A 25,856-nucleotide genomic window follows, 5' to 3' on the forward strand; every position below is an offset into this window, starting at 1 on the left:
GGCCGTGCTAAATTACCCATAGTGTTCAGGGATGTGCAGGTTAGGGTGGATTAACCATGGGAAGTGCAGGAGTAGGGGTGGGTGTGGGTGCGATGCTCTTGAGTGTGGACTCAAATGGCCTGCTTCCGTGATGTTGGGATTCTCGAACAGCTACAGTTCAGGGGACATCCAGACACAGTACAAGGTAAGGAGTTCCAGGATTTTGGCCGCAGCAATACTGAAGCAAAAGTGATATGTTTTCAAGTCAGGATGGTGTGGGACTCAGAGGGGAACTTGCAGGGGGTGGTGTCCCCCTGTATCTGCTTCCCTTGAGGTGTTGGTGATCATGGGTTTGGAAGGTGCTGTCTGAGGATTTTTTGATGAATTTCTACAGTGCATCTTGTAGATCGTACACATTGCTGCTGCTGACCGTCGGTGGGGGAGGGAGTGGACCCTGGATGATGTCAAGCTTCTTGACATCACTACTAAGGGTCATTATTTGAAAATAAAGGGATGCCCTTTGAGGACAGAGATGAGGAGAATTTTTTTTCTCTCACTTGAAGTTCATGAATCTTTGAAACTGTCAAACTGAAAAAGGCGCTGAAGGCAGAGTCTTTGAATATTTTTTAAGGTGTCCTTAAAACCTTTCACCTAACGAGGGAGCAGCGCTCCAAAAGCTTGTGATTTCAAATAAACCTATTAGTCTAGTAGAGTAGTATTTTATTTGTCATTTGTACAACTGATACAGTAAAAACGAGACAGTGTTCCTCCAGGAGGGGAGCTACATGGACAGCACAAACTACACAATAATACGCACTGGTAGCTCAGTGGCTCAGTGGTTAGCACTGCTGCCTCGCAGCACCAGGGTCCCAGGTTCGATTCCAGCCTCGGGTGACTGAATGCGTGGAGTTTGCACCTTCTCCCCGTGTCTGCGTGGGTTTCCTCCGGGTGCTCTGGTTTCCTCCCACAATGTGCAGGTCAGGGTGAATTGGCCGTGCTTAAATTCCCCATAGCGTTATGGTGCATTAGTCAGAGGGAAATGGGTCTGGGTGGGTTAGTCTTCGGAGGGTCGGTGTGGACTTGTTGGGCTGAAGGGCCTGTTTCCACACTGTAGGGAATCTAATCTAATCTAAAGTGAATAAGAAGTGCGAAACACACAAGTTACAGTGTAATACAAGAATAATAAATAATAGACATTTTTCCAGCAGCAATTGAAGTCAAGCAAAGAATTTCAGATGGGAAAGAGTCCGATCATACAGTGTTAAGGAGCCTGATGACTTGGGGGAAGAAACTGTTGCACAGTCTGGCCGTGAGAGACCGAATGCTCCAGTATCTTCTGCCAGATGGCAGGAGGGAGGAGAGTTTGAGTGAGGGGTGTGTGGGCTCTTCCACAGTGCTCTTAGCCTTTCGGATGCAGCGTGTGGTGTAAATGTCTGTAATGGAGGGGAGAGAGACCCCGATGATCCTCTCAGCCGTCCTCACTATCCATCGTAGGGTCTTACCATCCGAGAACCAGGTAATGATGCAGCAGCTCAGGATGGACCCTCTTGTAGAATGTGGTGAGGAGGGGTTTGGGGTAGGGGGGGTGGGAGATGGGCTTTCCTCGCCCTACACAGAAAGTAGAGACGGTGCTGAACTTTCTTGGCCATGGAGCTGGGGTTGAGGGTCCAGGTGAGATTCTCCACCAAGTGGATGCCAATTTAGCCCCATTTCTCCAGCCCTTCCCCACAAGCCTCCAATTCCCCAGCCACCTCTGGGAATGAAACCAAGTTATCCTCAGCAAGCTGTCAGGATTTGGAATGCGCTGCCTCGGAGAGTGTTGGAGGTGGATTCCATCTGAGGTTTCAAAAGACAGCTGGATGTAAATTTGGAAGTGATGAATTTAGCAGGCTATAGAAATAAGGCCGGAGAATGGGACTAGCTGGGTAGCACTTTTGAGAGCCGGTACAGATGCGATGGGTCGAATGGCCTCCTTCGATTGTGCAATTCCTGAACCAGGCAGTAATGCAGCAGCTCTGTACGATGTGGTGAGGATGGGGTGGTTGGGGGGGGTGGGCTTTCCTCAGCCTGCACAGTGAGTAGAGACCCTGTTGGACCAATACCTGGTGTCGTGTGACTTCTGAATACTTTTAAGGGAAAGGTAGGCAGATTTTTGAAAGGCTGTCAGGGCTAGGCGAGCATGTGGAGTTATCAGATCAGCTGTGGTCTTATTTGTTGGTGGAGAAGGCTCATGGTTGACCTACTCCTGTATACATCCATGCACATGTTTGTGAGGTAATCCCTCTGAGCTAAAGAGTTTAGTCCTGGGGCTCTTAACCATCAGATCAGGGGTCGACTGTTTAAGTCTGAGAATGAAGAGAAATCTCTTCAGAGGTTTTTTTTGCAGTTATTTGGAATACTTTACCGCAGAAAAGCCCCGCTGTTGAGTACATTCAAGACAGAGTTTTGAGATAGAGGCCAGGTTTAGATATGAAGGATGACGAATGATTTTGCAGTTAAACTGGACAGGTACTTGAGGGAATTAAACTTGCAGGGACAGAGCGGACGGAATGGAATGGGCTGATTGCCCTACAACAAGCTAACAGTGATTTAATGGGCTGATTGCCCTACAACAAGCTAACAGTGATTTAATGGGCTGAATGGCCTCCCTAGTTCCCTCAAGTGCCTGTCCAGTTCCGTTTTGAAACCGTCCATCGTCCTTCACATCTAAACCTGGCCTCTGTCTCAAACGTCTGTTTTGAATACATGATGTGGAGTTGCCGGTGTTGGACTGGGGTGGACCAAGTTAAAAACCACACAGCGCCAGGTTATAGTCCAACAGGTTTATTTGGAAGCACTAGCTTTCGGAGCTTCGTCGGGTGGCTGTGGAGCAGGATCCATACAATACAGAATTTATAGCCACAGTGTCCATGACACTGGTTTCCATGACATTGTGTTATCCGAACATTCGATTATCCGAACATTTGATTATGCGAACATTCGGTTAGCCGAAACATTCAGTTATCCGAACATTCGGTTATCCGAACATTCGATTATCCAAACATTCGGTTAGCCGAACATTCAGTTATCCGAACATTCGATTATCCAAACATTCGATTATTCGAACATTCGGTTATCGGAACATTTGGTTATCTGAACATTCAGTTATCCGAACAATCGATTATCCGAACAATCGATTATCCGAACATTCGGTTATCCGAACATTCGGTTATCCGAACATTCGATTATCTGAACATTCAGTTGTCCGAACATTCTGTTGTCTGAACATTCGATTATCCGAACATTCGATTATCCGAACATTCGATTATCCGAACATTCGATTATCTGATCATTTGGTTATCCGAACATTTGATTATCCTGTGTCATTCGGGTTTACCCTGTATACTGAATGACAGAGTCTTTCTGGGGAAAAGGATGACCTCCTTCTGTGCTGTCGACTCTGAATTCCAAAGGGGACCTGGAGATCAGCTGGAGCTCAGGTTGACCAGCAGTTGTGATTGTGTTAGACGGCCGGTCTGAAATGGGGCCCTGCTGCTCTTTATGAGGTTGTCAAAGTGAAAACAGCCATTCAGAGTCACGTCAGTAATTGTCTGTTCTCCTCTCTAGGTGTGCGGTATGTGCGGAAACTTTAACAATGACCCAGCTGACGAGCTCCTGATGTCCAACGGTCTCCAGGGTAAAAACGTCACCCAGTTTGGCAACAGTTGGCAGATCCAGGGTGACAAGGACCCACGGTAAGAGACTCACGGAGAGCGGAGGGGTTCGGCGGGCTGGTTGATTTTCTTGCGTGCGTTTTGTCTCCCTCCTGGGCGACATCTCCAGCATTGTGTGACCTTGCAAGGCAATCTACCAGCTCGGCCGAACCGACCAACACCTTCAACCACAACCCGGGCTATAGATCTTCACTGAAACTTTAAAAAACACAAGGTGCGTTTGTACAGCCTCTTTTTGCCAATCTCTGGTGTACCCAAAGCTCTTTGCAGCCAATGGGAGGTCATAGAATGTTAGAAAGAAACCGCTGTGCCTGGACTGGCCATACAGTGAATTAGCGCTGAAAATGTGTTGCTGGAAAAGCGCAGCAGGTCAGGCAGCATCCAGGGAACAGGGGAATCGACGTTTCGGGCATAAGCCCTTCTTCAGGAATTAACCCGGAATACAGTGAATTACCCAGCCTATTCCCTCTTCTCAATACTCTGTCTATAACCCTCCAGGTTACAGTACCACAGGTATTAATCCAGACATCTTTTCAATGAACTGGACAATTTCTGCCGATCCGACCCTCCCGGGCACTGGGTTCTAGACTCCTGACCGTCTCAGTGTTTGGGTTTGTCAGAACCCGTCCGCTCAAGGCATCCTTTCCTCTGTGTACTTTTCGTCTTTTTCTTTTCTTTCTTTACCTTCGAGGCCTGGGCGGTGGCTGCAGCGTCGGCAGTGTGGATCGGTGGAGCCCAGAGCGAGGATTTCCTAGGGGGCAATAGGCCTGGACTCCTGGCAGCGGCGGTGCCCAGAGCGGAGAGTTCAAGGGAGCAATAGGCCCGGAGTCTGGACTCTTGGGAGCGGTGGTGCCCGGAGTGGGGACTCCTGGCAGTGCCAGACTCAGAGTCTGGACTCCTGGAGGTTGTAGGCCTGGAGCCTGGACTCTTGGTGGTGGTGGTGCCCAGAGAAAGGACTCCTGGTGGCACTAGGCCTGGAGCCTGGACTCTTGGTGGTTGTAGGCCCAGAGCCTGGACTCTAAGTGGTGATGGTGCCCGGAGCAGGCACCCCTGTGGTGGTAGGCCCAGAGCCTGCACTCTTGCTGGTGCTGGTGCCTGGAGCAGAGACTCCTGGTGGTGCTGGGCCTGGAGCCTGGACTCTTGGTGGTTGTAGGCCTGGAGCAGACACTCCTATGGTGGTAGGCCCAGAGTCTGCACTCTTGGTGGTGCTGGTATCTGGAGCAGGGACTCCTGGTGGTGGTAGGCCCAGAGCATGACCACCTTGTTGGTGTCAGACAGCAGCAGAGTGAGATTCCCCTGGGTCATCACTGTCATCATTGCTGTTTCCAGAACGGGACTCTTACAGGACCAGAACACCTTACAGAAGCCCAAGACCCAGTTTGAACAGAAGATGAACTCTTATTTAAATAATTTCATTTTATCCTGATTATGCCTCAAAATGGCACCAGACTGTGGAGACACAACATTTTCCACTGAATCTTCAAGAGACATATGACAACAAAACCATTCATCCATTCACTTTGTGTCTGTGCCCCTTAGTCACTGGCCCCTCTGCTGTAGTAAACAGGCCCTTCCTATCCACACTATCTCGGCCCCCTCAGTCTCCTCTGCTCCCAGAAAAAAAACGTTCCCAACCTTTCAAACCTTTCCTCGTGGCTGGAATATTTTCTCAAGCCCAAGCAAAGTTGCATTGTAAGGAATGAGGCAGCTCCTATGAACACAGCAAGCTCCCACACATCGCAATCCTCACTAGGCGATCCGAATCGGTGATGTCGATTGAGGGATTAATATTGACTGCAGGACACTGGGGGGGGGGGGAGTCTCCCCCATCCCTAGAGCCACCCCATATCCCTTCAAACGTTTCTCCCCAATTGTGGCTGCAGGGTCTTCTCCATCTCCAACCAAGTAAAACATCTCACCCAGTAGCTCAATGAGGTGTTTCTTCCCCCTTTGCCCTCTTCTTGGATGTGTGTGTTACAGGCAAGGGTACCATTTATTGCCCATTCCCAATTGCCCCTTAGGCTTGCTCGGTCATTTCAGAGGACCGTCCGGAGTCAACCATGTTGCTTTGGGCCTGGAGTTACGTTGCAGTGATTGGAACAAGGGCCAGGTGGATTGCATTAACAATGAGATCCCTGGTTGGGGCCAAACAGGGAGCCCTGGCTGACAGCACCAGGGACCCGGGATTGATTGAACTCTCGGGCGACTGCCTGTGTGGCGTTTCTCCCCTGTGTTCCCTCTGCATGCTCCAGTTTCCTCCCACAATCCAAATATGTACAGGTTAGGTTGGCTGGCCATGCTAACTTTCCCATAGTGCCCAGAGATGCGTCAGGTGGATGAATTAGCCATGGTGAATGCAGGGTTGTAGGGAAAGGGTAGGGTGTGAGTGAAATGCACTTTGGAGGATTGTTGTGGAGTGGATGGGCTGAGTGGCTTGCTTCCATGCTGTAGGGATTCAATGATAACCAGGTGTCTCAAAGAGACTCCTAAGTCTAGGGACGGGCTGTGAGCTGGATGGTCAGAGCCCATCTACAGTGCACATGTTAATAAAGGGTGAGTTGATGATGGGAGACCGGCCGGTATGGAGTTATTTCACAGGTGTAGGCCAGACCGTGTACGCACGGCAGATTTGCCTCCCCAAAGGACATTAGTGAACAAGATGGAGTTTGCCAACAGTTAGATCAGAGAACAGTACAGCACAGGATCAGGCCCTTCGGCCCTCCAAGCCTGCGCTAACACATTTTGCCCATCCGTACTAAAAGTCTTCACTTACAGGCCCCTCGAGCCTATTACACAGGAAGAGGCCATTCAGCCCCTTGACCCTGTTACACAGGAAGAGGCCATTCAGCCCCTCGAGCCTATTACACAGGAAGAAGCCACTCAGCCCCTTGACCCTGTTACGCGGGAAGAGGCCATTGAGCCCCTTGAGCCTGTTACATAGGAAGAGGCCATTCAGTCCCTCGAGCCTGTTACACAGGAAGAGGCCACTCAGCCCCTTGATCCTGTTGCACAGGAAGAGGCCATTCAGCCCCTTCAGCCTGTTACACAGGAAGAGGCCATTCAGCCTCTCAAGCCTATTACCCAGGAAGAGGCCATTCAGCCCCTTGAGCCTGTTACACAGGAAGAGCCCATTCAGGATCCATACCCCTCTATACCCTTCCTATTCATGTATTTGTCCAGCTGCTTCCTGAATGCTGCCATAGTGTGTCCTCCCACTACCTCCTCTGACAGCGTGTTCCAGGCACTCACCTCCCTTTGTGTGAAAAACCTGCCTCGCACATCTCTTTCAAATATACCCCCTCACACCTTGAACCTGTGTCCCGTCGTAATTGACCCCTCCACCCCTGGGGAAAAGCCTCATGCTTCTCACTCTATCCACGCTGTTCATAGTCCCATATACTTTTATCAGGCCACCGCTCAACCTCCTGCATTGCAGGTGAAAACAAACCCCAGTCTACCCAACCTTTTCTCATCGCTAAAATCCATCATAGCAGGCAACGCCCTGCCAAACCTGGGGTGGCACGGTGGTTAGCGCTGCTGCCTCACAGTCCCAGGGTCGATGCCAGCCTCAGGCGACTGTCTGCGTGGAGTTTGCATGTTCTCCCCGTGTCTGTGTGGGGTTTCCTCCCACAATCCAAAGGTGTGCAGGTTCGGGTTAAATTGGCCGTGTTAAATTGCCCCATAAGTGCCAGGGACATCAGTCAGAGGGAAATGGGTCTGGGTGGGTTACGCTTCGGATGGTCGGTGTGGACTTGTTGGGCCGAAGGGCCTGTTTCCACACTGTAGGGAATCTAATCAAACCTTTTCTACACCCTGTCCAAAGTATCCACATCCTTTTGGTAGGGTGGTGACCAGAATTGTACGCAATTAACAGTAGAGCCATAGAGATGTACAGCATGGAAACAGACCCCCGTCCCTGCCGACCAGGTATCCCAACCCAATCGAGTCCCACCTGCCAGCACCCGGCCCGTATCCCTCCAAACCCCTTCCTATAGTTTCATTTACAGAGGCCAGCTCCATCATCCAGATTTTATCGGATTTAATTTAAATTCCAGCCTTTGTCATTCTGGGACGTGAATCTCTGCGCCCTCCCCCCAGGAACGTTGGCATCGGGGCCCCTGAGATGACACTGTCCTGTGAAGCAGACGGAGCTGTCTCGCTGACTCATGCCATGTTTTTGTCATTCAGCTGCCAGTCCGATGACAGGGAGGATCTGGACCCGATGTGTACGGCCGAAGATAAGAAGGTGTGGACAGCCCAGTGCCAGGAGCTGTTAACAGCCAAGTACCAGCGGTGTCACAGCACCGTGAAGCCAGCTTCATTCATTGAGAACTGCGTGTTTGACATGTGCATGTACTCTGGCATGATCTCCACTCTCTGCGACAATATCCAGTCCTACATTGAAGCCTGCAAGAGCGAGGGCATTGACATTAAGTGGAGGAACAGCACCTTCTGTCGTAAGTGACCCGACCTCCATGTGGCTTTAGAAGCTCCCTGCTCCCCTCACACCAACACACGCGCACCACCCTCTCCTCCAGCAGGCTGCAAATCGCAGGAGCCATGACGGCGAACAGGCCATTGAACTCAGGGAGGCATCGCAAATCTGACTCTGCTGATACCCGCCATTCAGCCCCTTGAGCCTGTTACACAGGAAGAGGCCATTCAGCCCCTCGGGCCTGTTACACAGGAAGAGGCTGTTCAGCCCCTCGAGCCTGTTACACAGGAAGAGGCCATTCAGCCCCTTGAGCCTGTTACACAGGAAGAGGCCATTCAGCCCCTCGGGCCTGTTACACAGGAAGAGGCTGTTCAGCCCCTTGAGCCTGTTACACAGGAAGAGGCCATTCAGCCCCTAGACCCTGTTACACAGGAAGAGGCCATTCAGCCCCTTGAGCCTGTTACACAGGAAGAGGCCATTCAGCCTCTTGACCCTGTTACACAGGAAGAGGCCATTCAGCCTCTTGACCCTGTTACACAGGAAGAGGCCATTCAGCCCCTTGAGCCTGTTACACAGGAAGATGCCATTCAGCCCCTTGGGCCCATTGCACAGGAAGAGGCCATTCAGCCCCTCGAGCCTATTACACAGGAAGAGGCCACTCAGCCCCTTGACCCTGTTACACAGGAAGAGGCCATTCAGCCCCTCGAGCCTATTACACAGGAAGAGGCCACTCAGCACCTTGACCCTGTTACACAGGAAGAGGCCACTCAGCCCCTTGACCCTGTTACACAGGAAGAGGCCATTCAGCCCCTTGACCTTGTTACACAGGAAGAGGCCATTCAGCCCCTTGAGCCTGTTACACAGGAAGAGGCCATTCAGTCCCTTGACCTTGTTACACAGGAAGAGGCCATTCAGCCCCTTGAGCCTGTTACACAGGAAGATGCCATTCAGCCCCTTGGGCCTGTTACACAGGAAGATGCCATTCAGCCCCTTGGGCCCATTGCACAGGAAGAGGCCATTCAGCCCCTCGAGCCTGTTACACAGGAGGAGGCCATTCAGCCTGCTTGGAAATAGCAAGGTCCCTCAGAGCACAATGTGCTGCTTGGCCTGTTGAACGGTGCCCCCAGGAGATCTCGAGGAACTCTTGTGATTCTTGCGGCAGACAGTTCTAACAGAGTGTGTTGTAAAGGCAGCAGCTGGCCCATCTCTCACTGCTGTCTGCTTTCACTGTCCAGCCCTGCCCTGCCAGAAGAACAGCCACTACACCGAGTGTGCCACACCCTGCCCAGCTACCTGCACGGACATCTACGCCCCCTCGACCTGTGAGAACCACCGGCCGTGCGTGGAGGGCTGCGAGTGTGATGAGAACTTTGTGCTGAGCGATGACCGATGCGTGGCCTTGGCTGACTGTGGCTGCATTGACTACAACGGTGACTACCATGAGGTAATGGCTGGCCTCCCGTGGCGGCCTCAGCTGTGGAGGTTGGTACGCCCGGTGGGCACGGGTGGCGTTTCCTGCCTTTTTGGGTCATTGCCCTTGACCTTCAGCCCTTCACAGTTTAACCAAATCACTTACGAGCAAGGGGCAGGAGGTTGCCACTCAGTCCCTCAAGCCTGATCCACCATCCCTGGCTAGTCTGATTGTCACCTCAAATCCATATTCTATCTCCGCCCCCCTTAACCTTTGAACCCCTTTCTGAGAACCCTTCTAATTCCACCTTTCGCTGCCACTACTTTTCAGGAAGACTTCCAAACGTCATCCACCCACTGAAAGGAAACGGAAATGTACGATTTCTGTTTTAAATGGGCAGCCCCTGATTTTTAAACAGTGACCCCCACTGCCGGGTTCTCCATGCCCACCCAGTCTCGACCCCTCAGTGATCTCCCCTGTTTCAGTCAGGTTGCCTATCACTCTTCAGTGGATACAACTCCAGTGTGTCTAACCTTTCCTCAGAATTACCATCTCCGATCCAGGGATTAGTCTGGTAAATCTCCTCTGAGCTGCCTCCAACACGTTCACTTCCGGTCTCTCCGCTATTGGTAAGCTTGAAAGGGGTGCGGAAAAGATTTGCAAGGATCTTGCCACAGTTGGAGGGTTTCAGGAGAGGAAGAGGCTACATGTGTTTTGAGTCAAGATTAGAGTGTGGTGCTGGAAAAGCACAGCAGGTCAGGCAGCATCCGAGGAGCAGGAGAATCGATGTTTCGGGCAAAAGCCCTTCATCAGGAATTCCTGATTCCTGATGAAGGGCTTTTGCCCGAAACGTCGATTCTCCTGCTCCTCGGGTGCTGCCTGACCTGCTGTGCTTTTCCAGCACCACACTCTAATCTTGACTCTAATCTCCAGCATCTGCACTACCCACTTTCGCCAAGCATGTGTTTTGAGCCAATGAGGTCCTTTCACGTTTGGAGAATAAGCCCATCCTGTGCAGTTATGGAGTCATACAGCACAGAAACAGACCCTCTTTGGTCCAACCAAGTCCACGCTAACTAGGTTCCTGATGAAGAGCTTATGCCTGAAACGTCGATTCTCCTGCTCCTCGGATGCTGCCTGACCTGCTGTGCTTTTCCAGCCCAACACTCTCTCGACTCTGATCTCCAACATCTGCAGACTTTCTCTAAACCAGGGATCCCCCCCAAGACTAAACTGCCTGCGCTTGGCCCCTACCCTTTTCTTACTCATGTCCTTATCCAAATGGCTTTTAAACTGTACCTGCATCCACCACTTCCTCTGGCAGTTCATTCCACACATGAACCACCCTCTGTGTAAGTAAATTTGCCCCTCTCTCTCCTCTCACCTTAAAAATATGTCCCTCCCTAGTCTTCAAATCCCCCAAGGAACAGCCCTTGGCTATTCACCCTATCCATGCCCCTCAAAATTTATAAACCTCTATAAGGTCTGCCTTCAATCTATCAACTTTTCCTCATCACTTCAAACCCTCCACTCCCGGTAAATCATTTCTGAACAGTCTCCATTTTAATAACATTCTTCCTATAACTGGGCAACCAGAAATACTTACCGCACTCCTGAAGTGGCCTCACCAATGTCTGGAACAACCTCAACACGATGTCTCGACTCCTATGATCAAAAGGTCTGAGCAATGAAGGCAACTGTGCTAAATGCCTTCTTGACCACCCTGACACAAACTTCAAAGATTATGTACCTGAACCCCTAGGTCTCTCTGTTCTACAACGCTGCCCAGGGCCCCACCATCAATTGTAAAAAAAAAAGTCCTGTCGTTGTTCATTTTACCAAAATACACTCCTTCATATTTATCCAAATTAAACTCCATCTGCCACTCCTCAGCCCATTATCCCAGCTGGTCAAGATCTCTTTGTAATCTTAGATAACCTTCTTCACTGATGAAGGGCTTATGCCTGAAACGTCGATTCTCCTGCTCCTCGGATGCTGCCTGACTGGCTGTGCTTTTCCAGCACCACACTCTCTCGACTCTGATCTCCAGTCCTCACTTTCTCCTAACCTTCTTCACTGTCCACTATACCATCAATTTCAGTGTTATCCACAAAATTCCCATCCAACTCGATTACATGAATGACAGTGGAGCCAGCAGATGTTCAGGTCAGGGTGAATTGACCACGCTAAATTGCCCAGAGTGTTAGGTGCATTGGTCAGAGGGAAATGGGTCTGGGTGGGTTACTCTTCGGAGGGTCGGTGTGGACTTGTTGGGCTGAAGGGCCTGTTTCCACACTGTAGGGAATCTAAACCACTGGTCCAGTCCGGCAATCAACCTTCCGTCACGGTCGGGGCTGTTGTGGTTTTAAACGAGGAGAGAGCCTGACTCGCTTTTAACGTTTTCTGATGTGTGTGTGTGTGTCTGTTTTTACACAGTCGGGCGATACCTGGCTGAACAAGCACTGTGACACAAAGTGTACCTGCAAGAAAGGACACCTACGCTGCAAGAAACACAAGTGTGTGGAGAACTCAGTGTGTGCCTTGAAGAAGAACGGAAAATACAAGTGTACACCGGTCGGTAAGTCACCGTCGCACTCTCTCCCAAACCCTCCCCCCCCGCCATCCTCCTCACTTTCTTGCTCAGCTCCCTGCTGACATGGGTCAAACATTGAACCTCAGTGACAGGACTGCACTGCACAACACTCACACTGTGATCAGTGTTTGGTTCAAAGCCACTTTGAAGTCAGGATACTATTAAAGAAGTAGGATGTCCACTGACACAACACCCTCTCTCGCTCGGGTGAAATTTTAGATTCCCTACAGTGTGGAAACAGGCCCTTCGGCCCAACCAGTCCACACTGACCCTCCAAAGAGCAACCCACCCAGATCCATCTCCCTCTGACTAACGCACCTAACACTATGGGGCAATTTAGCATGGCCAATCCACCCTAACCTGCACATCTTTGGACTGTGGGTGGAAACCGGAGCAAACCCACACAGACACGGGGAGAACTTGCAAACTCCACACAGACAGTCACCCGAGGCTGGAATCGAACCTGGGACCCTGGTGCTATGAGGCAGCAGTGCTAACCACTGAGTCACTATGCCGCCCCTAAAGGGGGTTAAAATAAAGGGGGTTAGAGGCTGAAAATCACTGCAGCAACTCATCATGCCTCCACCTTCCAAACCAGTGACATCTATTACAGAGCAGACCCCATCGAGATATTTTAAGAAGGTAGCCTAGACCCTAATCTTTTCTTATTTTAAGAGCAAATGTGAAGCACCGTGCTCCAGATGCAATTCAATGGGTTAGTCAATGTTAAGAAGAGATTTACCAAGATGGAAGGTTTGAGTTATAAGGAGAAGCTGGATAAGGGTGGGACTGTTTCCACTAGAACGTCAGAGGTTGAGAGGCGATCTGCTAGAAGTTTATAAAATAATGAGGGGTATAGATAAAGTTAACAGTAGGTGTCTTTTCCTTGGGGTGGGGGATTTCAAGACAAGGGGCACATATTTTAAGGTGAGAGGCAAAAGATATTTTTTTATGTGAGTATTATGTATCTGGAATGAACTTCCTGAGGAAGTGGTGGCTGTAGGTATAATTGCAATGTTTAAAAGACACTTGGATAAGTACATGAATAGGAAAGGTTTGGAGGGATATGGGTCAGGAGCAGGCAGGTAGTTTGGAATTATGTTCAACATGGATTGGGTGGACTGAAAGGTCTGTTTCCTTGCTGTATGGTTCTATGACTGTAGTTAAAATACAACCAAAGAAAGAGAAATCTATAATAACTTAAATCCATTGGAAAACTTAACTGAATAATAGATTCAGTACCTATTACTAATTAACTGTTGCAATACAGTAACATTCCATAAACACACCCCTTGGCAAAAAGGAAAATTGAGACACATGCAATTCTCCAATCCAGGAGGGAAAGAAAATATCAAGAGAAAATTCAGAGAGAGGAACAGCTAGGAGACATTCGCTGAAGCTCCTAACTCTTTTGAGACCCCACTAGCTACTGAGAAACCAAAACCTGATTTGTGAGAGCTGACCACATCCCATTCAGGCTGTATTAAACAAAAAAACCAAGGCCTCCCAAGCTGTTTACCCCAGTACCTCGGCCTTAAAATCTCTCAACAAAAAAAGAGGATGAAATAATGTCTTAAGATGGCTGCACTGACTGACTCAGACTGACAAGGGCAGCAGATGCATAGGAACACCATGGGGCCACCATTTGGCATTTTGCGGAATACAATTCACTATGTAAAGAAATTCTCCCTGTCTTGCCCTTTTACCAATCTCTTCTTGCCACTCTTTCACATGGCAACCGTTGTCAAGGCCAACCTGTCCCTAATTGCTGGGGACATTTCAGAGGACAATTAAGAGTCAACTCCATTGGTTTGCATCTGGAGTCACATGTAGTCCTCATCCTGTTGTAGATTTCCCTTCACTAAAGAGACGATGATGTATCAACCAACATGACAATAGTTTTGCTGTCTCCGTCAATGAGACAAGTTTTATATTTCCACATTTACAACTGCGTTTAGATTCCACCAGCTGCCGTGGTGGGACTTGAACCCCTCTCTGTAAAATATTAGCCTGGGACTCCAGATTCCTAGCCCACTGACATTACTACCTAACCAAGAGATGGACGCTACCAAGTCAAAAGATTGTAGGTGGGAACAAAGCACAAAGAACAAAGCATTACTGCCTCACAGCACCAGGGACCTCAGGTGACTGACTGTGTGGTGTTTGTACATTCTCCCTGTATCTGTGAGGGTTTCCTCCCACAGTCCAAAGATGTGCTGGTTAGATGGATTGGCCATGGGAAATGCAGGGATAGGGCAGGATGGAGCACCTGGGTGGGTTGGTCTTCAGAAGGACCGTGTGGATTTGATGGGCTGAATGGCCTGCTTCCGCACTGTAGGGATTCTCTAAATGACTGGAACTCCTCAATTTACTCTGTCAGAACCTTCATGATTTTGAACACGCTCCCCTAACAATCTCAGTTCCTCTTCAGTTAAATAACGATGGTCGTAATTCTAATCTGTTTGCCTCTGACCAGCTTTCGAGACGTGCCTGATCTCGGGCGACCCTCACTATCTGACCTTCGATGGCCTCGCCCACCACTTCCAAGGCAAGGGCACTTACACCCTGGTCACCACCCACAACATTTCCGAGGCCCTGCAGCCGTTCAACATCGAAGGCAAGAATGAAGTGAGGAACAGGAACACAAAGGTCTCCTACCTGTCTGCAGTTTACATCAACGTTTACGGCCACTCCATCGAATTCCACAAGAAGAAACGTTTCTTGGTGAGGGCATCTTTTTACTATTTCTCTGGCGTAGGAACATGATGCCATTTGGCCCATCAAGCCTGTACTAGCATTCATTATGATCAAGGCTGATCGAACACTCCAATCCCTTTTACCCACCACATCCCCATAACCCTGTGCCACTGGTAATCATAAATCTATTGATCTCTACCTCAAACATACCCACAGACTGAATTTCCAATGATACAGAATTCCAAAGATTTCTCCTCATCTTGAACGTAAGTGGCATTCCCCTTATTTTGTAAAACTGTACTCCCTGGTTCCAAACTCCCCAGCCACGGGATAGTCCTTATCTGCATCTTGCTGTTTAATTGTTTTAGAAGTTTCAATGAGCGCTCACCTCCGACTCTTCAAAACTCTAGAGAGTACAGGACAATGTTTCTTTATAGGACTGATCCACCATCCCTGGGAACAAGTTTGGTCGCAGAGTCATCGAGTCATACAGCACGGAAACAGACCCTTCAGTCCTGCTTATCCATGCCGACCAGATATCCCAACCTAATCTAGTCCCATTTGCCAGCACTTGGCCCATGTTCCTCCAAACCCTTCCTATTCATATACCCATCCAGATGCCTTTTCAATGTTGTCATTGTACCAGCTCCACCACTTCCTCTGGCAGCTCATTCCATACACGCACCACCCTCTGCGTGAAAAAGCTGCCCCTCAGGTCCCTTTTAAATCATTCCCCTCTTACATTAAACCCTGCCCTCTAGTTTTGGACTCCCCTATTCTGGGGTAAAAAAGACCTTGGCTATCCGTGCTCTTCATGATTTTATAAGGTCACCCCTCAGCCTCCGACGCTCCAGGGAAAACAGCCCCAGCCTGTTCAGCCTCTCCCTATAGCTCAAACCCTCCAATCCTGGCAACATCCTTGTAAATCTTTTCTGGGCTCTTTTAAGTTTAACAACTTCCTTCCTACAGCAGGGAGACCAGAATTGCACGCAATATTCCGAAAGTGGTCTAACCAATGTCCTGTACAGCCACAACATGAACCCCACCCCCCCCCCAACTCCTCTATCCAATGCACTGACCAATAAAGGAAAGCATACCACACGCCTTCTTCACTATCCTGTCTACCTGTGACCCTCGCCTTCAAGGAACTCCATACCTGCACCCCAGAACTCCATCATGAACCTTCACTACAATCTCTTGATGGCAATAATATTTCTCCTGACACCAAAGGAGACCAAAACTGCATACAGGTGTGGTCCAACCAAACTGCTGTACCGTGGTATCATAATGTTATATTGCATTAGCAGCTCTCTGTGGAGAACTTTGCTGAAGGTAGGCCAATCACAACAGATAATGATGTGGAGGTGCCAGGGTTGGTCTGGGGTGGACAAAGTCAGAAGTCACATGACCCCAGGTTATAGTCCAACGGGTTTATATGAAATCACAAGTTTTCAGAATGCTACTCCTTCATCACTTATGACTCTATAAGGTGTAATCATGGAGACAACCATTAGGTTGCAGGATGGAAAGAAATGGCTATGTGGGATCAGTTAAACAGACTCATTGGATGTTTGTTTCCAAAATACTATCCTGTCTTATTATTATTAAGTGGACAATTATATGGTAACACAGAGGCTCAGTGGTTAGCACTTCTGTCTCACAGCACCAGGGTCCCAGGTTCGATTCCAGCTCGGGTGACTGTCTGTGTGGAGTTTGCACATTCTCCCCGAGTCTGCTTGGGTTTCCTCTGGGTGCACTGGTTTCCTCCCACAGTCCAAGGATGTGTGGGTCAGGAGAATTGGCCATGCTAAATTGCCCTAAGTGTTAGGTGCATTAGTCAGAGGGAAATGGGTCTGGGTAAGTTACTCTTCGGAGGGTCAGTGTGGACTGGTTGGGCCAAAGGACCTGTTTCCACACTGTAGGGAATCTAATCTAATAACATTTTGAATCTTCATAGATGCAGGTACTGGCTAGGCCTGCATTGACTGTCCATCCCTAAATTCCAACTGTTCAAGTGAGTAATCTATGATGGTTAAAAGACCAGGAAGTTTAATAGCACAGACATTTGATTTCTGGTTTCTCTGGTGATCTTGGACTGTTCAGTCAGGTCTCAGTTCTCAATCCAACCAAGGCTTCGGCCTTAGCTCTGCTGCCCTGGTATTTCCAGTCAGGTTGTTTTCTCATTCTGGCTGCGTTTTGGAATAAACCTCTTCACTTTCCTTTTTGACACAGTTGGATGATGAAAGGGTGATCCCACCTTACAAGTCGCGCGAAGGTTTCCATGTCTACCAGAGAGCCAGGACCCTCTACCTGGAGACGGACTTTGGCGTCTCAGTCAACTTTGACGGGAGAGAAAATGCCGGTGAGGGAGCTTTTCAAAATGGCCGCTGCGGCGGAATCCAGCTGGTGTAGTGTGGCCTATCATGTACTGGTGTGGTGGACCAAAAGGAGCCTGATTTTTTTCTTCAACCAGTGAAATTGTGGGTTCAAAACCCACCATGGCCAGATATGGAATTGTTTCCAACAACCCTAGAGCAAGCTGATAGTTGTTGAACTGCTATTTTGTTTATTTGAATCCCCAGTTGAACCCATCTCCTCACGACCAACTCCTGAAGTGACCCAGCCCAATTGAAAACCCAGGAGGAGAAAGCAGTAAAACTGGCGAATGACTTATGGTGATCTGACCAGCTTCAAAGTGGGGGGGCTAGTTCAACCAGTACATTTATTTCCCACTACTGCTGTTGTCTAAACATTATTTATCTCCTCTGGGGAAGTCCTGATACATTTTCCCCAAGATAAATAAGTGAGAGAGAAAATACCTTGGGAATTTTACAGATAGTGATACTAACCTGTGGCCAAGTCACTGTCTGGATCTCAAATATTGAAATGCTCTTGCAAAATGTAAGATGGGGACATGTGTCCGGTGCTGGTGGGACAGCACTGTGGGGTCAACGTATCCGAACAGCATCCTGCCCAGCCAGCTCCCTATCCTATCCCTGTAATCTAGCACTTCTCACAGCTAACCCACCTGCCTTGCACATTCCTGGGCACTACGGGGTAATTTACTAATGCCAATCCACCTAATGTGAACATGCAATCATAGAGATGTACAGCACAGACACAGACCCTTGGTCCAACTCCCCCATGCCGACCAGATATCCTAACCTAATCGAGTCCCATTTGCCAGCACTTGGTCCATATCCCTCTAAACCCTTCCTATTCATATACCCATCCAGATGCCTTTTAAATGTTGTAACTGTACCAGCCTCCACCACTTCCTCTGGCAGCTCATTCCCTACATCTTTGGACTGTGGGAGGAATCCGGAGCACCCTGGAGGAAACCCACGCAGACACGGGGAGAACATGCAAGCTCCACATAGACGGTCGCCCAAGGGTGGGATCGAACTTGGCGCTGTAAGGCCTTAATACCCTGGCAATAATACTCGCATCTCTTCGACAAATGTATGCGCTGCCTCATCCAACCCTTTTATCTTCCTCCAGATATTATTATCCCGAGCCTGTACAAGAGAAAGGTCCGAGGGCTGTGTGGCACATACGACGGTAGGTACAGGAATGACTTTACGTTGCCCGACGGAACACGTGTTTCCAGTCTGAATGTGTTCGGGAACAGCTGGAAGGTAGAGGATAGGGACGATGATGACTACGACTGGGAGGGAGATGACGATGACGACGACAATGAGGATGACAACGAAGATAGCCGGATGAGACAGAAGCCGCAGGAATCCAACAGGCAGAGGTACAGGTGAGTAGGAGCGAAGGTGAAACATCAGATTCAGGGCTCCGGTAAGTTTGGTAAGTGCGCAGGGAAGAGAGATTTGCGCTCATCTTGAGACTTTTCACAACCTCAGCACCTCCTGAAGAGACTCACGACCAATTAAGTCCCATTGTGACGTCGGAAATTCAGCCTCATGTTGTTGCACAACAAGATCCCACAAGCGGCATCAGTGATGATAGTGGTGGCGAGAGCAGAAACTCATCTGGTTCACTCAGGCCCATTGGGGAATCCCTACTGGCCTGGCCTGCATGTGACTGTACACCCGAGGCACCAACGGCAGGGCGGCACGGTGGCTCAATGTTTGGAGCTACTGCATCACAGCGCCAGGGACCTGGGTTCGATCCCACCCTTGGGTGACTGTGTGGAGTTTGCACATTCTCCCCGTGTCTGTGTGGGTTTCCTCCAGGTGCTCCGGTTTCCTCCCACAGTCCAAAGATGTGTAAGTCAGGTGAATTGGCCATGTTAAATTGCCCACTGTGTCCAGGGATGTGTAGGTTATGGTGAATTGGCCATGTTAAATTGCCCATAGTGTTCAGGGATGTGTAGGTTAGAGTGGATTGGCCATGCTAAATTACCCATAGTGTTCAGGGATGTATAGGTTAGGGTGAATTGGCCGTGGTAAATTACCCATAGTGTTCAGGGATGTGTAGGTTAGGGTGAATTGGCCATGGTAAATTGCCCATAGTGTTTAGGGATGTGTGGGTTAGGGGTGATTTGGCCATGCTAAATTGCCCATAGTGCTCAGGGATGTGTGGGTTAGGTGCATTAGTCAGGGGTAAATGTAAAGTAATAAGGTAGGGGTAATGGATCTGGGTGGGTTACTAGTCGGTGGGTCAGTGTAGACTTGTTAGGCCAAATGGCCTGTTTCCACACTATAGGGAATCCATCTGTCCAATGTGGTTGACTCTTAACTGCCATCTAAAATGGCTGAACATACCAGTCAGTGCAAGAGTAATTAGGGATGGGAACTAAATGTTGGCCATTGCCAGTGATGCCCACATTCCAAGAAAGGATAAAGAAAACAAAAAATTAGGTCTTTTAACTAAATGTTTGTCATGGACACCAGTGAAAATAATCTGGTTCCTTTTCGAAGATATTACAGTCAACCAAGTAGACTGTGGTTTTTATTTTGTTCATTCACAGGATAAGGGTCTCACTGGCTACGCCCAGCATTTATTGCCCATCCCTAATTGCCTAGAGGGTAGTTAAGGGTGGGCCTAGAGTCATGTGTAGGCCAAACCAGCTAAGATAGCAGTTTCCTTCCCTAAAGGATATCAGTGAACCAGATGGGTTTTTTCCAACAATGGATACATGGTCATCATTAGACTCTTAATTCCAGATTTGCTTTTTTTATTGAATTCAAGTTCCACCATCTTCTGTGGCTGGATTCAACCTTGGATCCCCAGAATATTACCTGGGTCTCTGGATTAACAATACCATTAGGCCATCACTCCCCTTGGGTGTCTCAAGTTGTGCTTCCCTATCTACAGTCTGAGTTGAGAGTGAGGGGAGCACCACCATCTTTCTGTAATGTCACCATGACACACTGGGTTTCACCCTTTCTGAGTCAAAATGTTGTGATCCAATTTCCATTCCAAGGGCTTGAGGTCAAAATCCACGGTTGGCATTCCCAGAGGGTTATGAAATAGTGTCAGAGATGCTACCTTTGCGATCTGCCTCCAACAGTGTGTGTGAAAGAATCTGTAGCACTCTTTTGAAGACAAATGGGGGTATGATTTGGAGAGGGAACATCTCCCCGACATCACGACCAGTACTTATCTTGTGATCAGCGTTGCCAGAAGAGACGATCTGGCCACAATTATGTGGTAAAGCCTTGGCTGGATCAATCAGAGTCAACCCCACCTGATTTAAACATAAACAAAGCTCGGCAGTTAACTGTCAGTCATCGTCTAATTGGGTTCATTCTCCCTGGCAGTGCCTCAACTGATCAAAGTCCAGTTGCTACCACAGTTAGGCAGTAGTGTGGGGGTAAAAACATAAACTAGAAAGAGAAAAAAAAGAAAAAAAAATTTAAAAAAAGGAAAAAAAATCAAAGTCCAGTTGCCAACTAATCCTCACTGTCTTTGCATGCATATGAACGTGTTGCCCCTCCCCCCCCCCTTATATTGGTATTCTTGCGAATTATCCTGACCAAGAAACTTCAACAACATGTGTCTTTTACTAGCAATAGGGTTGGTATGGACTTGTTGGGCCAAATGGCCTGTTTCCACACTGTAGGGAATCTAATCTTGGGGCGGCGTGGTGGCTCAGTGCTTAGCACTGCTGCCTCACAGCACCAGGGACCTGGGTTCAATTCCAGCCTCGGGCGACTGTCTGTGTGGAGTTTGCACATTCTCCCCGTGTCTGTGTGGGTTTCCTCTGGTTTCCTCCCACAGTCCAAAGATGTGCAGGTTAGGGTGAATTGGCCATGCTAAATTGCCCATAGTGTTAGATGCATTAGTCAGACGGAAATGGGTCTGGGTGGGTTACTCTTCGGAGGGTCGGTATGGACTGGTTGGGCCGAAGGGCCTGTTTCCACACTGGAGGGAATCTAATCTAATCTATAGAGTCTGGGATTCCTGAGGTTATGACAGGTGCCTTCAAGTTATTTGAGTAAACCGTTTGATTAATCTTTTGCCTACAGTTACTCCTAGCAACTTTGCTTTTTTTAATTCACTTTAAGAATGTGGGTGTCGCTGGCTGTTCCAGCATTAATTGCCTATCCCTAACAGCCTCTGAGAAGCGTGGTAATGGGCTGCATTTCTACAAGCGAACACACTTGTGAGACAGTTTTTTTGTCAACTGAAGCCTGATCATTTTAACCCTCGATTATAACAATTGATACAAAATTGTCAAAGCTCTCATCCAACTTGAGTGTGCTGTTAAGGGGAAAGCAGGGAGGGAGGTGCCATTGGTGAGATTTTTAAGGAACCAGCAACAGGCACATTGGACCAGACGTCCAGCCTCTGTGCGTGTACAACTGTGAGATATCAGGGTCTCTTCCAGCCTGCTGTAGGGTGTAAGCTGCCAGGCTGAAGGTAGTCTGTCCTTCATTGCGGGATCTTTCTTTCAGTTGCAATTTCTGTGTGTTACAGGCGTGAACTCGTCGGCGAGGACACTGGTCCCGAGCCAGAGACAGGTTTTACAGCAGCGTGTAGCCCTGACCAGCTGGCTGTGATGAACAGCACGGCTTACTGCTGGGCGATTGCAGACCCTCAGGGGCCATTCCGAGACTGCCATCACAATGTTGACCCGGAACAATATTACCAGTAAGCAAAATCCAACATCATTAGCTCCGATGGGGTTTTATCCATGCGCTGAGAGGGAGGTGGGATTTTAGATTTTTCAGACATGTGGAACGATTTCCCTTCCTTGCTGTCACTGCCTGTGACACTGATACCGGCTCTGGATGTGGGTTTGCTCGCTGAGCTGGAAGGTTTGTTTTCAGATGTTTCGTCACCATATTAGGACACATCTTCAGTGAGCATCCGAATGAAGCACTGGTGGTGTAGCCTGCATTCTATTTACATGTTTGAGTTTCCTTGGGTTGGTGATGTCATTTCCCTGTGGTGACATCATTTCCTATGGTGATGTCATTTCCTGTTTTTTTTCTCTCAGGGGTGGCAAATGGGCTGTTAAAGGCCATAAGCAGTGACAGACTGGGCTGTGTGCATAGATGTGATTAATTTTGTTGGTCTCCCTGCTTAAGGAAGAATTAATCTGCATTGGAGCCAATTCAACAAAGGTTCAGTAAATTGGCCAAGACAAATATTGACTAGATCACCATCTAGGGACCTGCTCTTGGAGATACCACTGAATTAATGGTGGCAGGAGGTAGTGTTTCTACTGTGCCACAAGAACCCCTAAAAAACTGAATGCTTCACAAATCTTAATTTTGTTAGTAATAAGTTGGAGTGACTGCCGCTAGTCCTTTCCTGTGGTTTTCAGAGTTTCCTAAACCAAAGCCAGCAATAAGCCTGCCCTGATAATATTTCACATGCCAGGGCAACTCTCCCCTTAGAATCCCTTAGAAGGTTCCAGAATGCATCTCCTCAGATACCATTCCCTTCTCTCCTTCATCTGGCTGTACATTGTAAGGCCAAACAGCCTCTCCCCTCTGCTGACCACCTAGAATGGCTGTCTGTGAGATACATTCATTTGTAAGGAAGCCTGTAACCTGATCTCAAAATTGGCTTCCGGTGCCCTCTTTCCCCGTGGCAATATGAAATACATCGGCTTTGCATTCAGGTAGAAATGTTGATCATAGAATTATTATAGCAGTCAGCCATTCAGCCCATCACCCCAAACTTGTGATAGAACAAATCACCCAATGCCATTCCTTCGCCTTCTCCCTATACATTCTCCCTTTTCAGACAATAATCAAGCTCCTCTTGAAAGCCTCGATTGAACCCGCCTCCACCACCCTTTCAGACAGTCCATTCCAAACCCTAAGCATTTGCATGAAAAAAGTTTCTCATGTCGCCATTGGCTAATTCTCTTCAACCTGTGTCCTTCCATTCTCAATCCTTCCACCAATGGGAACTGTCTCTCCCTTTCTACTCTACCCAGAGCTTTCATGATTTTGAACACTGTAGTCAAACCATCTGTCAACCTTCTCTCCTCTATAGAACATAACCCCAGTTCTCCAATTTATCTATGTCAATTGAAGCTCCTCATCCTTGGAACCACACTGCTGAGCTTTTCCTGCACTCTCTTCAATGTCTTTCCTCAACAGTGTGGCAACCAGAACTGGTTGAAACACTCTGGGGTAGAGGCCAACCCCATGTTCTTTCCAAGTTTAACATAACCTCCTTGCTCTTGTGCTCTCCATCGCTATTAATATAACCTGGGATCTGTAAATTTTACTCACCGCTCTCTTAATCTGTCCTGTCACCTTTGATGACTTTGCCATATATATGCCCAGGTCCCTCTATTCCTGCACCCTCTTTAGAATTGTAACCTCTATCTTATATTGTCTCTGTATATTCATTTTACAATCATGTCACACTTCTTTTCATTAATTTTCACCCGCCACTTGTCTTCCCATTTACCATCGATCTAAACTATCCTTCCCACAGTTACAGCACTTCAAATTTTAGTATCACCTGTAAATCCTGAAGATGCATACTGTGGACCAAGGTTGTTAATATAATCAGGTAAAATGATTGCGTCCTCTGGGGAATCTGCTACAGATCTTCTCCCAGCCTAAAAACACATCCCTTAACAATTACTCTCTGCTTCCTGTCACTTAGCCACAGTGATTCAGTGGTTAGCACTGCTGCCTCACAGCACCAGGGACCCGGGTTTGATCCCAGCCTTGGGTTATTGTGTGGAGTTTTCATATTGTTCCCCATGTCTGTGCGGGTTTCCTCCCTGAGTCCAAAGATGTGCAGGTTAGGTGGATCGGCTGTGGGAAATTGCTGATGGTGTACAGGTTAGGTGAGTTAGCCTTTGGAAATGCAAGGATATGGGTGGGATGTCCTTCAGAGGATTGGTGTGAACTTGATGGGCCGAATGGCCTGTAAGGATTCTATCCTATGATTTATATCCAGGTTGCTACTGTCACTTTTATTGCATGAGCTCACAAATCCACTAAGTAGCGCTTTAACAAATGCCTTCTGAAAATCCTTATTCATCACATCTACAACATTGCCCTCAATGACCTTTTCTGTTTTTAGTTGTTAGCTTGTCAACAGGATCCAGCATGTTAATTAAATGTGGTTTGCCCTTAAAAAACCCATGCTTTTGTGGGGGGTGGGGTTTATTCATTAAACAGTTTTTGTCCAAATGGCTATGAATCTTGTTTCAAATAATTGTTGCCTGAAACGTGCCTGCCATTGAAGTTGAACTGTCTGGTCTATAGCTTCGGGCTTACCTGGACAAGTGTAACATTTACTATCAGCTACTGCAGGTTCCTGCCTCTAGGTTAAGATGGAGGTGCTGAAGGCTGTCTTCTGCCCCAACAGGAACTGTCTATTTGACCTGTGCCAGTTCTACAACAATTCCAAGATGTTGTGTGCCAGCTACGAGACATATGTTCAGGTCTGCCAGGCAAATGGGACCACCCTGTCAAACTGGAGGCAAGAAACCGGCTGTGGTGAGTGTGGGGGTGAAACTCAGGGAAGAAGTCTTGGTAGGAGGGCACTGTTAATTCCTTGCCGCAGACCAGAATGGCTATTGCAGGCCGTCTCTGAATCCTTTTTGGTCTCTATAATTTCAGGGAGGCAGTGGCCCAGTGGTATTATCACTAGATTGCTAATCCAGAGGCCTCAGGTAATGTTCCGGGGACCCAGGTTCAAATCCCATCAGAGCAGTAAAGTCTGGAAGTAAGAGTTTAATGATGACTGTGAGTCCATTACTGATTGTTAGGGGAAAACCCATCTGGTTCATTAATGCCCTGTTAGGGAAGGAAGCTGCCATCCTTACCCAGTCCGGCCTACATGTGACTCCAGACCCACAGCAACGTGGTTTACTCTTATCTGGGCAATTAGGGATGGGCAATAAATGTTGACTTGGCCAGCCATGTCCTCATCCCGTGAATGAATTTTAAAAAACAAATACAGGAGGGAGTCACAGGGCTAGTGGAGATGATGGTGTATGGGATAACATCGCTGGACTTAGAACCCAGCAGCCCAGTCAAATACAGTACACAATCCTTTATCCGCAACCCTCGGGACCAGCTGGTTTTCGGAATTTTTTAGATTTCCGAATAAGTGACAGTTTAGTGTTGAGATTTCCCAAACAGCAGAGGTACCTGTGAGTACTACAAGCCCTGAGACGGAATTGATGTCTGCCAGTGCTGGGCCATGCCCCCACCCTACCTCTGAGTGACAGGGGTTAAGTGGGTGTGCAGATGGGTTAACTGTTTGCACGCCAGGCAACCTTGTTATGCAGAAAAAAAACTTCACGAGAAAAACTTTGGATATCGGAGCTTTTCAGATTTCGGGATTTCAGATAAAGGATTGTGCACCTGTACTCTGAGGACATGTGTTCAAATCCACCAGTGGATTTTAAGTTCAGTTAATAAATCTGGAACTCAAAGCTACACTCTTAATAATGATTTAAATGAAAAATCTCATCTGCTTCACTCATGTCCTTTTTATAAAATCTCTATGTATGGCCGTTCAGTCCATCGAGTCCACACAGACCCTCGAACAGCATCCCACCAGTCCCACACTGACCCACCCCACACCCATCCTATCCCTGTAACCCTACAATTCCCATGGCTAACC

General features: G+C 48.3%; 1 protein-coding gene across 1 annotated transcript in view; it reads left to right on the forward strand.

The window, feature by feature from the left end:
- The window catches only part of LOC122544398 (uncharacterized), a 150,101-nt gene that overhangs the window by 104,244 nt on the left and 20,001 nt on the right, over positions 1–25,856 (forward strand). The window contains exons 39-47 of the mRNA XM_087983038.1: positions 3,586–3,713; positions 7,881–8,149; positions 9,363–9,571; positions 11,975–12,116; positions 14,608–14,855; positions 17,061–17,190; positions 18,330–18,591; positions 21,720–21,893; positions 24,591–24,721. Coding sequence (XP_087839164.1) covers positions 3,586–3,713; positions 7,881–8,149; positions 9,363–9,571; positions 11,975–12,116; positions 14,608–14,855; positions 17,061–17,190; positions 18,330–18,591; positions 21,720–21,893; positions 24,591–24,721 — 1,693 coding nt within the window. The remainder of the gene's footprint in view (positions 1–3,585; positions 3,714–7,880; positions 8,150–9,362; positions 9,572–11,974; positions 12,117–14,607; positions 14,856–17,060; positions 17,191–18,329; positions 18,592–21,719; positions 21,894–24,590; positions 24,722–25,856) is intronic.

The sequence above is a fragment of the Chiloscyllium plagiosum genome, unplaced genomic scaffold (genome assembly GCF_037043375.1).
Source record: "Chiloscyllium plagiosum isolate Xiang-an unplaced genomic scaffold, Cpla_swu_hap1 HiC_scaffold_44, whole genome shotgun sequence".
NCBI lineage: Eukaryota > Metazoa > Chordata > Chondrichthyes > Orectolobiformes > Hemiscylliidae > Chiloscyllium > Chiloscyllium plagiosum.